At 50.5% G+C, this 20,503-nt stretch overlaps 1 protein-coding gene across 2 annotated transcripts in view; it reads left to right on the top strand.

The window, feature by feature from the left end:
- The window catches only part of ClC-c (chloride channel protein 3), a 94,845-nt gene that overhangs the window by 11,988 nt on the left and 62,354 nt on the right, over positions 1–20,503 (top strand). The window contains exon 3 of one of the 2 annotated variants that reach the window (XM_077661568.1): positions 11,946–12,047. The exons of the other annotated variant lie outside the window; for it this stretch is intronic. Coding sequence (XP_077517694.1) covers positions 11,946–12,047 — 102 coding nt within the window. The remainder of the gene's footprint in view (positions 1–11,945; positions 12,048–20,503) is intronic. 2 annotated transcript variants of the gene reach the window in all.

Genomic DNA, 20,503 nt, shown 5'->3' with positions numbered 1-20,503 from the left:
TCAGACTGCAGGATGTTCCATGCCTTTCGTAAAGAGTGGAGCGGTTTTTCATCCGTGTAGACTTTTTTTGAGACCCTGTGACGGTTTACTGAAACTTGGCGCCAACTTCTCTGACGTGCGCTGTCATTTGGCGCGCAGCCGGTTGCCGGATCGCGGGCTGCACGTTTCTCGGTGCTCGCAATGGGGGAGCAGGAGACCTGGCGGAGAGCTTCGTAGGCGGTCTTACGGTTTTTGCATTTTGCCGCTTGCTGTCGCGTTCGCTTCAGAGCGCGTCGGGAAAAGGGAAGGAAAAAAAAAGCTCGACGTCTACCCTGTATTCTCGCCGAGAGCTCGATTTGGATACCGAATTTCGTTCCGTGCATAGAGGCGTGTGCTTCAGGGACCTGTCTCGCTCTCCCTCTCTTTTTTTTTCTTTTGCCTTTACTCGTACACCACATTTAGGTGTCTTCTCTCGTGGCATGCACCGTTGTCAGCGTTCACCGCTGTGAACTGTCGTGCTATCTGCGGGGACGTCCGCTCCTTTTAAACCAGACGTGTTTTATCGTTAACTGTTCTCTTTCCGTGTTCGTGGCAAACGGCCGACTCGTCTGCTTCGAACGTGTGGCGGACGTGAACGACGCCGGTGCTCCTCGCTGATATCTGACCGCAGAAGACTGGAGTGGAGCCTGCTCCGTGTGACGTCACCGCATGAATTGTAGCGCCATCTCGTAGCCATTTTGAAAGTATAGTCCGAAGAGTGCTAGCTAAAGATATGTGAATACAAAAACATTCTGGCAAGGTTCTGTCTCTTGGCGTGTGTGTGAGAGAGAGAGAGATTACGGTGCATATTACGTGGTGCTTACTGACTTCGCGCCGTAATGTTGATCCACACAAATCTTCTGGCGTATACGTATTCCGATCATGTTCTGTCGGTGCAAGAAGTGTGAGCGGAGTTCTTAGGATAGGATAACCTTATTGAGCTCTAGCGCAAGTGCTTTTACGCGGTTCAGATGAGTCCATCTCCGCAACGGTCGGTTGACCCTATTCCAGGGCTCCGCTGGATGCTGCCGTCAGCTGAGCTCGCTGTATCAGGCCGATCTGGTCATCGCGGCAGTCGCTGGAGAGCATACCCTCCCATTGCTCCGCACTTGGGTTTGGTATAATTGGAACGACGTAGACTTTTTGACATGCCCATGTTATGTGATGTTGTAGGTTTTTCATGGCACCACGGACACTTGTTTTCGTAAAGTGTTTGGTGGATTTTACTTAGTGTGTTTAGGTTTGGATATGACCCTGTTTGTAGTTGTCTCCATGTGACAGCCTCTTCTTTAAGGATTTGTGCGGTGGTGGGTACCGCATCCTGCTGGCTTTGTAGTTGTTTAGTGTGGCCGAGTATTCCTGGACTACTGGCAGGGACTCCTCAAGGTCGTTGACGTTGGACTCCCAGCTGGCATTATTGTTGTAAGGGTTGGGCGGCTCCTGCATGGCGGACGCCACGTCATCGCTGCTCACCGACCTCTCGGAGTCTGGTGTCGAGGTCGTGCTTGTCCATCTCCTGGGCGTCTGGGAAGTTTTGGGGCAATCCTTCCATGGTCGGATCGAATGTGTAGTTCGCAGAGCGGGGTCGATTCCAGGCCGCACCACCGTTGCCGTGTTAGGCCGAGCCGCCCATGTGCTCTCGTAGTCGAAGCTAGGACTACCGGTAGGCTTGGCGGGGCGTCGCCCGAATCGCAGCTTCCAAGGCCGATAAGGAGCCCAAATTTGTCCCTACCGTTCGGAATCTGGTGTCCAGGCGGTCCAGCTTGTGAGTTCTCGCAGCTCCAAATAAAATTTGGTGGCTCTGTGGATTGGTACGGTACGGAATGGTCAAAAACTGCGTAGCAGATGCGACACACGTCCGCACTGTTCGGCAGCCGTGACGGATCCTCCGGAGTTCTTTATCTCTTTCTAATAGCGGTCATTCGAGGCACTATTTAACTTCGCACTAGTGTATGCCGTTACCCTCGATTAGAACTCTTGTCATTTTTCTCGCGTTTTGTCCGAATTTAATTTTTCTGGTCGCGTTCCAATTGGAACTGTGCACGCAAGGTGGCCACGGTGGCCTATACGACCACAGCCTGTATGTAGCACATGCCGTCGCCGTCATCTTTCAGGAAAACAATGTGACCGTTTCATAAATCGACGAAAGACAACAAGAAAGGAAAACACCTGAACGATGTGTTGGCCTTCGAAAGAGCAAGCGCGACGAGCACAAAATATTTCGACAGCTGGCCGAGCTGAAGGGTTGACTCCAAGCGAGTAGACTGCGTTCCAGCCCGAATTCGTCGCCAATATGGCTGTTCCGGAATGTCACGTATACCGTACCTATGGAGTTACCGTCTATCCCTTACAGACACTTCTTTAGACAGTCTATAGACTGCCCATGGACTTCTGTCTGTAAAGCACACACAGCCGCGATGTGCGGGACTTGCCAGCACCTGAGTAGTATATTGCCTTATCGCGGTAAGCACTAACTCGCGAGGCCGCCCGGTTCTGTGTTCCCGCTAAGCGTGATTGAGGCAGTATATACATACACGGCGCGGACTACATTGCCCATTGTGTCTGTCCTGGGAGAAGCTGCAATGCCGGTTCGCGGTCAGGTGGTAAAATATGACTTCGTGAGGCCGGGGCTGGTAGTTAAATATATGACAGCATTGAGACGAACGCTTATAGCTTATGCGGGAGGCCTCTGCGTATTGCGTATATAGGCAGGCTAACCTATATATCTATCTCGGAGGCGAAAAAAGTATAGGGATGGAGAAGAAGGGGGCGGAGAGGTGGTGAGCGCCCACGAGTTTTCGTTACATTAACCCCCCCCCCCTCAACAAAAATAAAAATAAAATAAAATAGAGTTCCGCAATGGACGAGGTGTGGACTGCGCTGTGCAAAGAAATTCCGGGAATTTTCTGTAGTTTCCGGACTGTACTCTGCAGGGCCAATTTCCGGCTAAAAATAAAATTTATCGAAGTTAAAATATTAAAGTTGATTGCATATCGGTGCTGATTTCGCTGTTATTTAGCACGGTAACATGTTGTAAGCGGCCGCTCGGGACGCGTTTTTTTTTCTTTCATAGCCACCCGAAGGTTTCTTCGGCTCTGACAAAACGATCTGAAAAAATAAAATCGCGTACAGTCCGCACACATATAAATAGTCCGCATGACGCAAGATTTCAGCTTTTAAGCTTGTATCGTCCGCGCACTATATAGTCAGAAAATTAAGTTTTTTTTTTCTCGTCAAAGAGGATATTTGAAATGCGCCGTTCGTACGCGTGATCAATTTAAGTGCAGTATATATCGCTATAGCGTGGGGCTGCCTGCGACGTGTAGCCGTGGATTCGTGCATAGATTCGTGTGCATTCGCATATCACATTCGCGTATAGCCCGCTCGGGGCCCGTTTCTTGATGTCGGCGTAGGGCGCGTCTTCGCCGAAGTTTCCTGTTTTCTTTCTTTTTTTTTTTTTGCGGGTACTGGCAGTTTCAGTGCATGCAGCGCCGACAGTTCGTACACATACACGCACGCACTCCCATGCCGTCGTGTGGGAGCATGGAATGAAAAACCTCCCCATTTCGCTTCTTATTGTCCTCTTCTCCTGAAGAAGGGGTCGGCAGTTGAATGCAGCAGCTGCGCGGCCGCATTAAGAGAGCGCGCGCAGCACTTCGGCGGTCGTCGTGCGTGTGGGGTTCGTTCAACCGACGTTTTTATGGGCGGAACTGCCTGCCGTTGAACCCGCTTATTGATTCGTCTCGTTCGGAGCTTCTTCGTCTCGCTCGCATCTTGCATAGTTGAGTCATTGCGCAGTGTGTGTGTGTGTTCGTTGCTCTATCGCGGTACGTTTCGACGAGGAGGTATTGCTCAGCGCTTCGAGGATGCGTTGCCTCGCACGCTCCTGTGCCCGTCAGTTCGATTGATTAATGATTGATCGATTTGCACGTGTCAGTTAGAGGGACTGAACACTGAATTTTAAGGACCCATTATTTTTTTTTCCCATTATGCATCACCCCGCAGTGGCTATCAAAGATTAACTCTACTGTTTTCTTTTTCCCATTCTATGCGAGGCTTAATTGCGTATTCTAAATGAGTATGGAGGTCTTAAGATTTTTTTTATTTTTTAACATCTTGCTGGAACAGCATGCATGCAGGTGTATTATATGATGCTGATTCCGAATATGCATTAATATGCATACCTCACCTGGAAGGAAGTATATGGCAAAACAATGTAGCCTAATTAGGTCATTTCTTTTGGGCCTTCTTAGTAATTTATCAGTTAAAAAAAAGCTCTTTTTTTTTCTTAAGAAGGAGCAGACATTTGCAAAGGGCCACAGCACATCCTAAAACTGACAGAATGCCTATAAACTCATTTTGTTGATCATAAATAACATGGTTAGAAAGAAAAAAATATTGTGGCAGTAACCCACACTTTGCCTAGTTGCTAATCTATCATGATGGAACTTTCCACCTGACTAATCTATCATGTTTAAAGGAAAAAGGAAAGCTTTAGGATGTGTGGTGGACCAATGGAAATGTTTACATATTAGAAAAGATTTCTTTAACTGAGTAGTTATCATAGAGACCCGTAAGGAATGGCCTGATTGGGATGTTATTTTTCCATAAATTTCCTTCCAGCTTAGATATTTGAAATCTAAATCGAAATGAGCATTCAATGGTACACCTGGGTGTCAAGTTTCGACAAGTTATGCCGACAAATAAAGTTTTAAACCCTCATCCCCCCCTAAATGCGTCGTGTTCTCCAGTCTGTCCCGATCACTTCCGACCAATTATACGCTGCCATGAAGGGTTTATTTGAATGTTTTTTTTTTCTTCGCAAATGATCCTAAAGCTCTCCGTTTTCGTGATCTTGTTTGAGGCGACTTTTCGCTCTAAAAACTGCGTTTTCCGTACGTGACAAACATTGCCTGCATGTTGATGCTTGCTCCGCGCCTGCTGATGAAAGCAAAATTTGCAGGCTTGCTTTCGGTCATTTCATGCGCCGCTGTGCATCGCTTGCGACCCCCCCCCCCCCCCCCCCCGCCCTAGTTTACGCATTCAACACACGTACACGAGTCTCGCCGATAATGTTCCGTGACGTCATCGCTGCGTCACACAAGGCCACGCTGGGCGCAGTTTTGGTTGCTGTGTGCTGCACTGTTTGATGCTGTTTTATTAAAATTGTTTTACTTAATTGTTACCTCAAGAAAAAAAAAACGGGGTATTTCTTGGAATGAATGAATAAATAGGTCTGGAAGGAACGTGTATTGCGATGATATACTCAGTATTTAAAAGGCTCTTAAAGCCAATATATATCATTCCAGGCAATCAGTCCCCCCCCCCCCCCCCCCCCCTCATTTTTTTTTCTCGGTAAGCAGCGGAGTCTTAAGACGTCGGCTGCAAGGTGTGACCTAGCCGAATGATTCCGATGTTCGGGCCGTGACGGAAGAGAGCATTAACCAGGCGGGCCCCGTCTCTTTGTGCGACTGGAAATGGCGCAGCGCAAAGGATGGGGACGAAGGAAAAAATTCGGCGGTGGCACTTAAGACTGCTTACGTGTGGAAATGCGAAATCCTTATACGGTCCCCCCTGGGCTAGCCCGTTGTGCCAAACGGCAGTGCGGGGAGAGCACTTTTCTTCTTTCTTTTTTCCGCCCTCTCTAATTTATGTCCCTGGGTGCATTGACACCCACCCATCCACCCACACACACGCGCGTATGACACCACCCGGAACGCTGTACGACAAATGGTTGCGTCACTGCAGCTTTGGTTCGGATGTTGTCGGGAAAAGTGGCGGCATATGGAGGTCGTTCAGAGTCTCAAGTGGCGGTGCTCGGCTTGCTGTGTGCCTCCTACGGCCGCTTGATGACGTAATCCCAGTTTTCTTGCCATCGCTGCGATTTTCGTCAGTTGTGTGCCTTCTCAGACTTTCGTATCAGAATTGGGATGCAACCGTTCGTCGTAAAGCGTTTCGGGTGGTGTCATAGGTGCGTATGTGTTTGGGTAGGTATGCCAGTGCGCCCAACGACAGTAATAGACGTTTTTAGTGTACCGGAGACGTGCTACCGGAGACGTATACCGGTTTACCGGACCCCTCTTGCGCATGCGCAGTGGCACTGTTGGTGTCACTGTTGGGCGCAGGAGGGGTCCGGTAAACCGGTATACGTATACGCTAGCACGTCTCCGGTATGCTAAAAACGTCTAACAATTGATTTCACATTCCCACACGTAAGCAGTCCTAAGTGTCTCTGCCGAATTTTTTTCTCTAACGCTGATCTATCGGCCGAGCTGTGGACGCAAACTCGGACGTCGAAATGACGAGAGACGGCTTTAATACCTACCATGAGTTTACTCAGCATTACAGGCTATAAAGGCTAACCTTCCCTGCTCCGCATGAAAGCCTAAACAAGGAACAGGAGGTACTGTGGAGACAACTTCACACAGAAACTCTCCCTAACCAGCTGTCCTAAGCCATGTGTACCCGGATATATTTAAGCCGGAGTGCAGCAAATGCGGCGGCAAAACCACCGTAGATCACATCTTCTGGGACTGTCCGAGAGATCCCCCACCAATATCGCTCAAGAGACTCGCGCTCCCTGGCCCGTGGGAGACCTTGTTGCTCAGCTCCGACCTGGAAACCCAAGTACAGGTGGTGACGAGAGCCCAAGAGGTCGCCGCCAGTCTCCACAGATGGCCACCTAACAAGATCAACAAACCCATTTATCACTCAAGCCGATAATAAACGTTTTCCAATCCAATCCAATCTCTAACGCCATTGCAAAGTACAGTCGTAAAACAAAGCTTGACCAAGTCGCTAATCCCGCGGTCTACTGGGAAGCATTGCTCTGGAGGAAAATTTTTTGGCGCACTGGAGAATTCGAACTATGCGCGCCAGGCGACGCGTGCGTCGGCTGTGGACACACACACACACACACACACACACACACACACACACACACACACACACACACACACACACACACACACGCACACGCACACACAGAGAAAGAGAGAGAGAGAGAGAGTCACCACGGCGAGGTTTTTACTAGAATAAATAAATTAAAAAAATCTGGGTAGTGCTCAAAAAAATCTGGGTAGTGCTCGTGAAACTTCGTTGTCAGCCTTGATTTCAGACGCGGGTGACATGGGCTGTCACGAATTCCGCCCTCTGCGCCGGGGCTTGGAAAGGGTTTCGAATAAAAGCGTATATACCGCAGCTGCTGGTACACTATGTATCGTTTGCTTCGCCGCGAATACGCCATTTTTGCTTTTGGTTGCTTTTTCGCCCGTTCTTTTTTTTTAATGCAACGTGCGCTTAATTTCGCTTCCGACATTCTGCTACGTTGAAAACTAATTAAGTGCGTCCTTCTTCGTGTTTGTTTCTTACTTTCGCTTGCACAACTGCACGTGAATATATGTCATTCCTTCTCAGTGTCGTTGCACAGAGTCCGAAATTAAGGTCTCTGTGTTTATTCGTATACACTTCTCGGTACACATCAATTGGTGAGACTGCATGCATATTATTTTTTTTTTGTGTGACGTTATGAAGAATATCGTCTCTAGGCATCAGTTAAGTTGATGCGATCTTTACGTGGCCTACCCCCCCCCCCCCCCCCCTTCCTGTGTCAACCGTTGTCAACGTTTCGAAGGGAAGTGTGCGACGCCTGCATGTACTGGAGGAAAGTCACATTTGTGACTCGATAAGGCGCAGGTAGCGAACTCGTTTGCTCCCTCGTTGTCAACCCGTACCGTCCTTTATAAAAACTTCTTTACACATTAAGTCCGCTTGTGGTGTCCATTGTTCCTTGTGTTCCGTTGTTCTGTTGCGCTGTTCAAATATGGATTTCTTTACGCAGTCTGTAGATTGCATATAGGCTTCTGTCGGTAAAGTCTATAGACTCTCTATAGACAAACCCTAGAGAACAGTAAATACAAATCCTATAGGAAGTCTATAGACAATCTATAGATTTATGGCCATACATTTATGTAGTCTTTTGTCTATAGACAGCTTCTTATAGAGTATGGAGAGAAATATCTTTAGAAAGGCGATAGAGAGTATAAGAAGCCTATAGACTGTCTGTAGACCATTTATTTAAGGGGTCTGTTCAAAAAGCCCATTTTTCGTCAATACCATTTGTTGGGCGAGTTGGTGCTGACGATAATCCATAACAGCGCGACAGACGGGACAGAGAAGAGAGGACGCAACACAGAGCGCTGACTCACAACTAAAACGTTTATTGGCCGCCGGCCGGTATAAATACTGCCCTGGTGGCCGGGAAGGATACAAGCACGCTTGACTTGCGTGACATTCAAAAACGCCAGTACATCAGGCACGTGTCAACAGGTGTTATACGTGGGAAATATTTACCGCTACAGCAGCCACGAAATTTGCATTCACAATCAAGGTAACGGTTTTCCTTATCTGACAGTGCTACAGAGGGAGTACTGGTACATTGGTCTGAGGTCCTAGCTAGCGAGTCGCGGTTTTTTGCTATCACAAAGCATACTGTCAGATAAGGCAAACCGTTACCTTGATTGTGAATGCTAGCTTGTGAATGCAAATTTTGTGCCTGCTGTAGCGGTGATATCTCCCACGTATGACTCTTAACTGTTGACACGTGCCTGATGCACTGGCAATTTTGAATTTCACGCAAGTCAAGCGTGCTTGTTTCCTTCCCGGCCACCAGGGCAGTATTTATACTGGCTGGCGGCCAATAAACGTTTTAGTTGTGAGTCAGCGCTCTGTGTTGTGTCCTCTCTTCTCTGTCCCGCCTGTCGCGCTGTTATGGATTACCATTTTTCGTCATTATTCGTTGCCATGAACCGTAGACTCGGCTTCGTTCTACACTGCTTGCTGTTCTCGTCCGATCCCAACGGCAGCCGTTGATTTCTTTTTTTTTTTCCCCTGGCAATATTCATCTTTTGCGGCCTGTATAAGACTCTATAAAAAGAAGTAATAAAGTACAGAAAGCGCTGGAGCGCCTTCAACTAGTACAGCTGTGGTACTTATTTTTCCTGGGTGCTTGGTCTCTTGTCGGCCGAATACGAGAGACGTTCATCGGCTGAAGTGTATGTACGTGTATATACTTGTCCGAGATGTAACGATGAGCCGTCTGCTTAAAGTATGCCGAATAAGCGGCCTGGCATACCCGTCTGTAGTGACGGCTTGTTGGAGTATAAACATGCTCTTGAGCCCCCAGCTACGGAGCGAGCTTTCGTCAGCCGCAACGTGAGTGGTACCGACGGGATTGCCGTGAGTATGGGTTTATAACCTCCCGGCCGTGTAACACTGCCTGCAGGCTTTGCACTGCACGTGCGTCAACGAAGGTGCACTCGGGTGTATGCGCGTACGTGTGTGTGAGGCACGTGGTTCGTTCTTCAGTTTTGGGGTAGGTGTGTCACGGTGTTATGCGCGTGGGAGGGTCACCGTCGGCAAATGTGCTGGAAGGTGTTTCTCTCTCTTTTTTTTTGGTAACCAGTGAAAATGCGGTCTGTCCCGCGCGAGCATGTACGGTTAAAGAGTGTGTTTAATTTTTTTACAACGACGCCAGCACTGTCTTGAGGCCGAGGTATTTGCTGCGCAGCTTGCCTCCAGGAGATAACAGCATGTGAAGGCTTCTTTCTCCCTGTGTATACAGCTACTAATAACTTCAGCTACTGGGCTTTCTACCACTCGTTCGTGCGTGACCATGTACGATGCACAGTGCCTGCAACTGCACCCTTCCGACCTCGGTTTAACTGTGTGGGCGGAATTTTGAGGCCCGGCGGCGGGAAGGCACCGGAGGCAAGGCGAAGGACGCGCGTGAGAGCCTGGCGGCGCTCAATATGTGGACGCACTGTGCGGGCGCTTCCTGCGCCATGGTGCTTTGCCGCCTCTATGTGGGGCCCAGAAGCGTGTAACCGTGGTTGCTTGCGGCTGGCGCGCTGTCCTGCAGCTGATCTTGTGAGGCCGCTGGATCGAACCCCTGCAGACGTGCTCTCCGCGTTGGTGTGCTGTGCAAGCTCGATGTTTAATCCTTGTTTAGTGCATCGTAAAGTGGAGCACTTTATGAGGGAAAAGACGAGTGAAAACCACGCGTTTTATTTTTTCTCTCTCTACGCGCGAGCACTCAACGCCATCTCGAGTTCTGTGCAGAAATTAAAAAAAAAAAGAGGTGCTTTTCGCGTAGTGGGACACAGTGTCATTGTCGGCGGCGTGCTTAAGGGGGATGTGGAAGGGATAATGCGACGAAAAAAAACGTGTACGTTGGAGGGTTCAGTTACGAGCACATTTTGCTAACGCTGGGTCATGTGACCCTGCTGTGATGACGTCCTTTAGCACGGTTTGACAACGACGGGATCACGTGAGGCCTGACCATAACAGCTTACTGACCGCAATATTAGCAGAATAACTTTAAAAAAACCATCTTTGGGTGCGGTTTGGAATACATACTTTGTGCAGGGTAATATGAATGGCCGAATTATACAACGCATTATTAAGTTTAAGCAACTCGCCCCGATGCAAAAAAACCAAACAAAAATTGGCGATGGTTTAGCTCTGCTTAAACCTGGTGTAATGCGTTAGCTACAGCTGGCCGAGTGGAACGTGGCCACGTGATCAGCCACGGCGCCGCCGGCAGCTGCTCCGCAACGCGTGACCAACCACGTGACAGCGTGGCGGCGCCGCCACGCTGAAGCCTTGAAATGCTACCGTAATGTAGCTGTCGCTACGAAACGAATTTCCTCGCCGAAGTTGGGTTCGATATGTGACGTCGGGGTGTGCACTCCCCCCGGGTGCCCAGGGAATGAAGAGCGTGTTTTAATTGGTTGCGTGCCATCCGATCGAGAGCCCGCGCCCTGCAGTTTCCGCGCGGAAACTGGTGCAGCGGTGGCGGCGGGTCCACGCCGCGATGCATGTGTATAGGCGGCGCATACCTCGGGCGAACGGAGCTCTGTAATTGAGATTCTCAGATTGGTAGGTCGCGCGGAGGGGGGGGGGGGGGGGGGGGGGGGGGAGTGCAAATAATGGAAATGCGCAGCCCCATAACTGTCTTCTTAAGTAGGGACCACCGTAACGAAGTTATTCGCGACCGACGGGCGCTCCGGAAGGGGGGGGGGGGGATGTTGCCCAGAGTGGCGGTGGGAGAGCCCGCACGCGGCCGGCCGGCGTCACGGTGCTGCGCGGCCGGGATCGATTGGCCGCTGTGTAACTGTTGTTCCTTGCAGCCTTGACCCCCCTCCCGACGCCGGGGCCGTCGGCGCGGTCACCGGTCGGAGCCGTATCGTTTCGGGTGCTTGCGCCGAGGCTGCGGGGCCCGTGGAAACGTCCGTCCGGACACGTGTTAGCGCATGAAGGCAGGGGCATAGATTTTGCTGACGAATGCTGATCATCAGCTGAGACGGCTCGGTTGCGCAAAGGAAGGAAACCCCCTAGCTGCCTAAAAGCCGCAGAAAAACAAACACACAAAAAGTAGCGACATATTGCATCCCTCCTTCGCCCTCATGCTTCGCCGTTCCCAACGGATGCGTTCTTTTATGTATCTTTTTTTTTGCAATCTTTGGATTTTGATTTCTCGCGCCAACGGTGGAGACACCTGGCCCTGGCCGCAGTGACAAGAGGCGGCAGCGGAGGAAAGGTGCAGGTCGAGTTCCAGTGAGTGCAAGGAGTGGGCCAAGCGACATCGTCATTTTTCAGGAGCTTTAATCGACGTGCGACTCCTGCGCCGTCCCTTGGTTGACGTCATCCGCGCAGTGTGTGTGTGTGTGTGTGTGTGCGGGGGGGGGGCACGCATGTTGGCATTCACATAAGTAACGGGGGAGGTGGTGTTAGCACGCGATGCACAGGTTATGCACAGTGTATGTGTTATGCAATTAACGCACGGGGTTGGCTGTCTGGTTGGCGGTGCGGGTTACGGTAAGAGAGGCTGGTGCTGCATGGCTTCGTGGCGGTTGCTCCTTTTGCAGGCGGCACGAACGACGCGGGCAAGTACACTAACCCCCTGTACGCCCAGCCCTTCGGAGACTCCAGCTTCGAGTCACTCGAGGCCGAGAATGCGCAGCTCACAGGTAAACCCCCTCTCCACTGCTGCACCTGCCTTCCTCCTCTCCCGGCTTCTTTCCCCCTTGCTTTCGTGCGCACATTCGGCTTGCAAGCGAGCAGGGATGCACTTGTTGTGGCCGAGTGTCTTCGCCGTATCTGCAAGTGTGCAGTCGTGGCCTCCGTGATCGGGCGCGCCGCGCTGCCCGGAGCTGATCGCGGAGGCCTCGGTACAGTGCGGTCCAGCGGGAGAGGGAACGCACGTCGCTGCCAAGTGCAGAAACCGACGCAAAGATCGACAGGCACCAGAGGTGGGAAACGCGACACCAGAGGTAGTGACTGTCAGCTGACTTGTGCGCGTTGCGACGCGAAGAATTAATTGAAGCAGTCATGGAAAATGCTACTGAAGCAAAAGGGGAAAAAAATGTATGTAATAGTCGCGCACAGGCCAGCCACCACCGCTTCGTGCTTGCAGTGAGCTCTTTCCTTTTGTTTTGCGACAGACGACGGGAGGTGCTTTCCGACGATCCCGGTGCCTGTGTAGCTAGCTCTTCCGCCCCTGGAACCTCGCGTACTACACCTCAACTTGGCTGAAAGCTGCTTTATGTAAACGCATGGTGCCTGCAACCACTCACCTGCTGACCGCTATCCACAAACACCATGTACACGTTGGTATCCATTCTCGTAATCCATGTGGTACGGTAAGCAGCATAGCTGAGTAGGCTAGTTTTAACGAACACTGCGTGCGTTTCGGGAACAAATAGGAACCTTATAGCGTCCAATTTATAGAGTTTAATGCGTTCTTCTTAGGCACAGGCAAGCGGCTGTCAAACTTGTGCTCGAAACGCAGTCGTGTTGGTTGAATACTACACCAACTGGGCGTTACCATTCCACGCTGGACCTCACCGTACTCTCGCTTTCCATGGACTGCTGCTGCTCCTGGCGTGAAAGGCTTGGCGCCTTCTTGGCCACTAGGTTTTTGACGAAGGTGTAGTCGAACGCCTTTTGCCACCACGCGTTGCGTAGAGTTTTCCAGGAGTTGCTTTTGAAGTGAGAGGGGAAGGAGAGACGATCCCCTTCCTCCCACGTTACAGGTAAGTAAGCGCACGTCCTTGGCTTTGGTGGAGGGATGCATGCAGCGACGCCTAACTGCTATGCAAACACGCATGCGCATACAGCACTCGAAATGAGCGAGGCGAAAAATACGTGCAAGGTTTTTCGCACTTCTGAGTATTATGCGAGTTGCAGGTGCGTACGTGCAGGGAGCCTCTATCGTCGATGCAGGTGTTCAGGTGCTACCTTGTCGTGTTACAAGGAGTGCTTGGTGCGAAGGTGATAGTTGGTGCGCGGTTCCTTGCACGTTTTTCTCTGACTCTTGATTTTGAGTTTGGTAAGTAGGGGTGAAAGGCAGTTGCATCGAAAGTTTTTTTTGTGTGTGTGCCATTGAAGAAATAAAGTTGCAGGAAACCTGTAGACAGAACATTAAACTGCATGGAGTCTTCAATATCCGAGCTCCCCTGGTAGTGGTCCCGCAAAGTAAGGTCGAGCTGTGCTCGTTTCGCCACGGAATTTTTCGCGGACAATATGCAAGTCTCTCTTTAGCGTCATTCATCGCGTTTCTGTCCTCTTCGAAGTTCGAACCTGCCGACGTTGTATATATATATATCGTGTGAAATTCGGTCAAACGTCGACTCATGCTTCACATAATCATGATGGAGGTGACTATAGGCAACCTGCAGTGCTCAGGTGGCGCTACTATTGTTGCGCTGGGCTCCAGGAAATTGCTGCCTTCAGCCTTTTAACGCGAGACCACAATCTGGTTGATTGTACGTGCGCGACTGGCTGATAACGCTTCTTGGCTATAGGTGCTGGGTGAGACATCTGACGCACGCCACGTATGGGTTCGCGAATGCGCGGAAGGCGTGGAGAAGGCACTCCTGGCGTGCTCCTCTCGCTAGGCTCAATACGTGCGGCGCTACGATCGGCACGAGAAACTCTATGGGCTCCGTGCGCTGCAGTTTGGTGCGCGCGAGTGGCGCCACCTGGTCAACAGCGGTGGCGAAAGGCGGACGCAGCCAACGCAGCTCTCTGGTTCAGTTTGCAGTGAGCGAGGCGAGCGGTGAGGTGTTTCGTCCGAAGGCGAAAACAAACTTGGATAATTATGGGTGCTCTACCTACTGCTGTGTTTACTCAATGTCATAACAGCTATAAGAACACTGCAGTCAAAGTACCGAATATATTTAAACGCTTTTCTTGGACATCGTGCATGCTCGCTCATGCTCAGAGGGTATGCTGGAAATGAGTGCACTGTGGAATTAAATTCATGAGAGTGAACTGGGAAAGGGTTTACATTGACTGGGGTGTTTCGAACGTGACATCATTGGTAGGAGCTGATTTATGTCTTTATGTAGAGCGAAGGAATGCGTTCAGTCAGTCACAGGAAATGGTCTACGGTGAAGTTCTTCGAGCTAGCATCTGAAGTTTAAGTCTTCGTTTGTTATGCTCATCTGTGGTTCAGCGCGTTAATTTTGTTTCTAGTTTTTTTTTCGTGCGTGTGTGTATGCAGTGGGAGTGACGTCGTACTTCTGAGAGTGCTTATGTCGTTTTTCACATTGTTTCACCTAAGCTTTCGTGTATTTATTTGCATCATTTTATTTCCTTCAGTGGTTTAAAATTTTGTATCTTTATTTGTTGCATTTATGAGATCTCGAATCCTGTTCTAGACGAATAAAAAGAAAAGTAGAGAGTTGTTCAAATTTCTTTATATATATATTTCTTGGATTTCACATCACTAAACCCTTAATTTCGGGTTGATTTTAACTAGATTTACCGTCCCAATGCAACGAAGACTATAAGGGGCGCCATAGTAGGAGGTTCCAGATAATTTCAACCACTTGGAGTTCTTTAACGTGCACTGACATCGCGCAGTACGCGGGCCTCTAGAATTTTGCCTTCACCGAAATGCGACCGCCGCAACCAGGATCGAACACGAGTCATTTGGGTCAGCAGCTGAGCACCATAACCACTGAGCCACCGCGGCGGCCTTTCTATAGTTAAGTATTTACCAAAAGAGAAATACGACCAAAATAATTCATGTAATTGGTGTCTTCATCAAAATTCCTGAAATGAAAGTCCTGTGGAAGATACCTAGCAAGAAACCCATCGTCTTTTTGTATGCTTAGAGCTATGCTTCTCTGAGAGGAATACACAAAGAAGTGTCGATCCTGCAGGATGTAGAGCACTATCATCTGATATATATATATATATATATATATATATATATATATATATATATATATATATATATATATATATATATATATATATGTGTGTGTGTGTGTGTGTGTGTGTGTAGTAAGTTTGCGTTTTTCGCATTTCTAGCCGACCATTCACATAGTCGATGCCACAGTGGATGTAAATTACATAGCTGATATCATTATTTGGGTCAGAGCCTTTTTTCTCAAACTGTAAAGATACTTCATTAATCTCAATAAGCTCAACTGCGCTGCCAGATATTGCAGTGCGGTCGGGACTGCAACACAATCATGGTTGCTCGGAATCGGTGATCAGCCCAACCTGAAAGCAATTGAAACGAAATGCAGCAGTGGTGGCGTCAAGGCTTTTAATGCGTTGAAATCCGCAGAGAAAAAGGCGTTGACTTAGAACGGCATCGCGGTCAGTGCGCGTCTGCTATGCGGCGCAGGGCCACCACGGCCAGTCTCGAGGCGGGCGCGCGCGCTCTCCCTTCGAGAGACCGGCCGTGACGTCCGGTTAACGCGGCGAGTGCCACGAGGCGGCGCTGGCGATGTGGTCGCTGCTGGCGCCACCATACCAGCGCACGGAGCCCATAGCAAGAATTGCCTCTAGCAACTGCTGCACCGTGTTCCTACCGCTTCCCGTAGAGCACCTTCGGATAAGCGAACAGGGGTCGTCGTTTGGCCGCTGCAACGGTGTTTGACCATCGGCGCATGTTTGGCTTGTAAAGCAGTCCTGCTGAGCCGCTTACGGTAATCATAGCGTGCCCTTAGGGGCTGCGCTCACGGCGGTGGAGTCAGTGACGCTCCACTCGCGTTTTCTATATGTAGGGATACGTGCGCCATACACATTGCGTTCACCGGTGCGGTGCCGGTGTGCAGTGCGTGTCGGGCCTTATTCGCCGCACCGTTCCTCCTTTACCTTCATTATCGGCGCCCCACCCCACCCCCACGGTTATGGGGCGTCCGGCGCCTTTCGGCCGGCCATTATGTCCGATTGTGGCCTGCTAAGGCGGGGCGCGGCGTTTATCTCGCTTATCTCGGGGGCCACCAGCCGTCGCGTCCTCCTAGCACCGTTGCCTCGGATGCCGTCGACGGCCGCTGATTCTTCGACTGAAATACGAGCGGGCAATTTATTTTGTCGTGTGCATTTCCGCACAGCGCTTAGCCGAGGAAGTTTTGTTCACGCAGAACCGGGAAATTGGCAAGATAAGCCTTGCCTGTGAGGTGTGTAATAGAGCTTACTTGTTACGCTGATACAGGTGTTTCTGCTATGCGGAGCTATAATACGGTGGAAAGACCTGGAGTAAGCCTTGCGTTCGCTCCGGTTGCGTTGCCCTGCGATGCACTGCCGGCGATTTTTCCGTTACGTTGCTTGTATCGTACGCCTGGTTGACCAAAACTAACTAAACCTTTCCCATGCTGTACAGCTGTATAGGGAATCTGCGCTGCCCACGTGACACTGCAATTGTTCAGTAGGCGACTAAAAACTGCCGCCGTCAGCCGCTTGGGCCGCTGCAAACGCGAGAGCACATTCTGAACGCTGTTAGAGGCCCACATTTGGGTGATAAGGTTTATTTGCCCAGCTTCTCTCGACGTAGCCCAGTTAGCCGACTTGTGCCACGTGTGGCTTCGACATAGCCGTGGTAACTCATGCCAATAGGCGCAGGAAGGTGGCGTACGTAAAAAAGCACTGCGGGTGCGCCAAAAACTGCTTGCTCCCCTCGTTGAGTGCAGGTTGCCTATAAGTACACCCGCTTGTTAGCGCATGATTTGAAGGGAGGTTTCAAAGGAGATATCGCGCACGTCTTCGCAATTGCGCCATTGTTAGCGGTTCGCCGCGTTTTCGAGGAAATTATTTCTTCGCGCGCAGGGAGCTAGTTGTCTGAATGCTATAGTGGAAGCTTTCTACCTTTCCGAGAGCACAGAGGGCGTAAGCTAGCCCTGAGTGTGTCAAAGATAGGGTTAGCGTTAGCAGTTAATCTGACGCGTACAGTATTAGGAATGATGCACGCCGTTACCTCATATTTCGAAGGCACCGTACGTGCTTTGGATAATAGCTCTCTTAGGTTGAGTAAGCTCAGGCGGGAGTAACAGGTGCCAACGCCGCCTTACTTCTTGTCCCCTGAATCTTTTTTTTTTGAGCATCATTAGTGTGCAAGGTTAAGGAAACCGGAAGGCGGCCTATAATATGTTTGACTTGGGCTAGTTTGTGTCTTTGTGTGTGTGTGTGTGTGTGTGTGTGTGTGTGTGTGTGTGTGTGTGTGTGTGTGTGTGTGTGTGTGTGTGTGTGTGTGTGTGTGTGTGTGTCTTTTTCGGTCGCCGCGGTGGCCGAGTAGTTATGGCGCTCGGCTGCTGGCCCGGAAGACGCGGGTTCGATCCCGGGCTGTCGAATCTCGATGGAGGCGAAATTCTAGAGGCCCGTGTACTGTGCGACGTCAGTGCACGTTAAAGAACCCCAGGTGGTCGAAATTTCCGGAGCCCTTCACTACGGCGTCCCTCATAACCTGAGTCGCTTTGGGACGTTATACCCCCATAAACCAAACCATGTATATAGTTTTCAGTCACTACATCACTCAAGTCAGCCTGCTTCAATGCAGTTACAACAAATGACGTATCAGCAGTTATATTGCCTTTTAGTAGCGGTCGCTACATTACGGTAGCATTCCGAGCCTTCGGAGTGGCGGCACCGTGGCGGGGGCGGCGCTGCAACCCCGTGGCGGCGCCGCCACGCTGTCACGTGGTTTATCACGTGATGCGGAGCAGCTGCCGCGCGGCGTCGTGGCTGATCACGTGGTTGGTCACGTGACCAAGTCCCACTCGGCCAGCTGTAGCTATCGCGTCACACCAGGTTTAACCTTCAGCCACCGCGGTGGCTGAGTGGTTATGGCGCTCGGCTGCTGGCCCGAAAGACGCGGGTGCGATCCCGGCCGTGGCGGTCCAATTTCGATGGAGGCGAAACTCTAGAGGCCCGTGTACGGTGCGATGTCAGTGCACGTTAAAGAACCCCAGGTGGTCGAAATTTCCGGAGCCCTTCACTACGGCGTCTCTCATAGCCTGAGTCGCTTTGGGATGTTAAACCCCCATAAACCAAACCAAACCAAACACCAGGTTTAACGAGAACTAAACCACCGCCATTTTTTTTGTGCCCCACGTCATAATAATAATAATTGGTTTTCGGAAAGAAAATGGCGCAGTATCTGTCTCGTATATCGTTGGAGACCTGAACCACGCCGTAAGGGAAGGAATAGAGGAGGGAGCGAAAGAAGAAAGGAAAAAGAGGTGCCGTAGTGGAGGGCTCCGGAATAATTTCGACCACCTGGGGATCTTTACCGTTGATATGCTTGGGTATCGGGACCGAGGTCTTCACCGCATGACGATGAACTCTGCAGACGAGGAGGGTAGCCTTCAGGAGGGTTGGAGCACTTGAAGGTTTATTTACATATTTACAAGAGAAGCATGGAGACCAAAAGTCAGAGATGAAGTGCTACATATTTACAACAGAAGCAGGGAGACCCAAAAGTCAGAGATGGAGTGCTACATATTTACAACAGAACCAGGGAGACCCAAAAGTCAGAGATGGAGTCCTGTGAAACCAGCCAAATCCCGTCTTAAATACAGTTGATATTCCCTAGGCACCTAGCTAGGGAAACCGGTGGCTGATCAAGCGTCCAATGGGCAGACACACTCTTCATAGTCTCTTCCCTAACCCCGTGACCGCTCCGCCCCCACAAACACGTGCACAGGCGATAAGGAATCCTGGCGCCTTGAGGTCCTGGAATTGTTTCCGACCGGTTGAGCAGGTTCATAAGGTTGTTGGCTTAGCAGGCGGTGACCCCTCCGTGGGAAAGAGGCGTCCTGGAATGTGTTTTCCGACGGGTTGATCATGTGCACAAGGTCGTTCTTAGCAGGTGGTGATGCCCTCCGTGGGAAAGAGGCGTCCTGACGGCCCCGGGCATTCCAGAGGGTAAGATGAATCAGCCGTGTCCGCCCCCGCTTTGTCTGGCTGCACGTGCAAGCGAGCGAGGCGGGTTCGGCGCCTTTGTTCGCGTCTTTCTGCCGGTCCACGTGAGGGCGCAGTTCGGGAACAATGCCGCATTCCATACTCCGGACGAAGGGATGAGAGGCCTTTCGTCACAGCTCACCGTCGCCAGGAGCCGTTCCTAATCCTCTTCTCAGGACGACAGCACCTTTGGGTCAAGCATAGTTCGATGGCGCCTGCCGGGGCTCGTCTGTTCCCGCTGTCGGGCCTCCGATCACAACACCGTGCACTAGCATCGCACAGCACACGGCCGCCTTAGCGTTTTGCCTCCATAAAAACGCAGCCGCCGTGGTCGGGTTCGAGCCCGGGAACTCCGGATCAGTAGCTGAGCGCCCTAACCACTGAGCCACCGCGGCGGGTCCCTCACGTCACAGCCATCGTTCTGGTGATGGAACTGAAACCGAAACAGCGTATAGAATAAATTCAATTACAAATTATTTAGTGGTTGTAGGCGAATACCACGGGGCGCTTCGTGTAGACCAGCGTCTAGCGCCTCATTTAAAAGAAGACAGCACGCAAGCAAAAATTTGGTGTCTATAGTCATTTAAGGAGATTACCCACAGATATATCGTAAATCTCGTTTTTTTCTTCTTTTTCTGCCCCATGTAAGCTGGACAAAAGTTTTGTTAAATGCTTAGCGGTTAAAATCGCGAACCCCGATTAAAAAAGCACTTCGTCAAATACTCGGAATGTAGATGTAGGCTAAGCATCGAGATCCCCCTTGACTTGCAAAAACGTTTATATGAGAAAAGTTGTACGGCACTGCGCAGACGTGAACAATTCCGGCAGGTTGACATCGGATTTCTCTGCGCTACAGCTAGGATCGTTACCTAGCGCGCATACCAGTGTACAGATTCGAAAAAAAAAATTTTTTTTTCATCGTTAAGCTGGTGACAAGTGCGTCATCAGACAATCAATATCGCTTTCTCAGAAGGAGGTTGTTGCATGTTTCTGAGGAAAAGCATTCTGAAAACCCCCGCCTCTTTTTTTTTTTTTCGCCCAAAAGTGTAATAAATGCATGCTGCGTGTCTCTCGCCCCCCCCCCCCCCCCCCCCCCCGCCCCCATATTTTTTAACCTTCACCTGCGGCTAGGAGCTGCCCAATAAATACGCCCTGGAAATCAAATGCAGTACGGGATGAGGGTCGACCAAATTCACGACGAAATATTTGTTTTTTCTGCACTTTTGCC

The sequence above is a fragment of the Amblyomma americanum genome, chromosome 4, assembly GCF_052857255.1.
Source record: "Amblyomma americanum isolate KBUSLIRL-KWMA chromosome 4, ASM5285725v1, whole genome shotgun sequence".
NCBI classification, from domain to species: domain Eukaryota; kingdom Metazoa; phylum Arthropoda; class Arachnida; order Ixodida; family Ixodidae; genus Amblyomma; species Amblyomma americanum.
The sequence above is the reverse complement of the archived record's forward strand: the minus strand, read 5'-3'. Positions and strand labels throughout refer to the sequence as shown.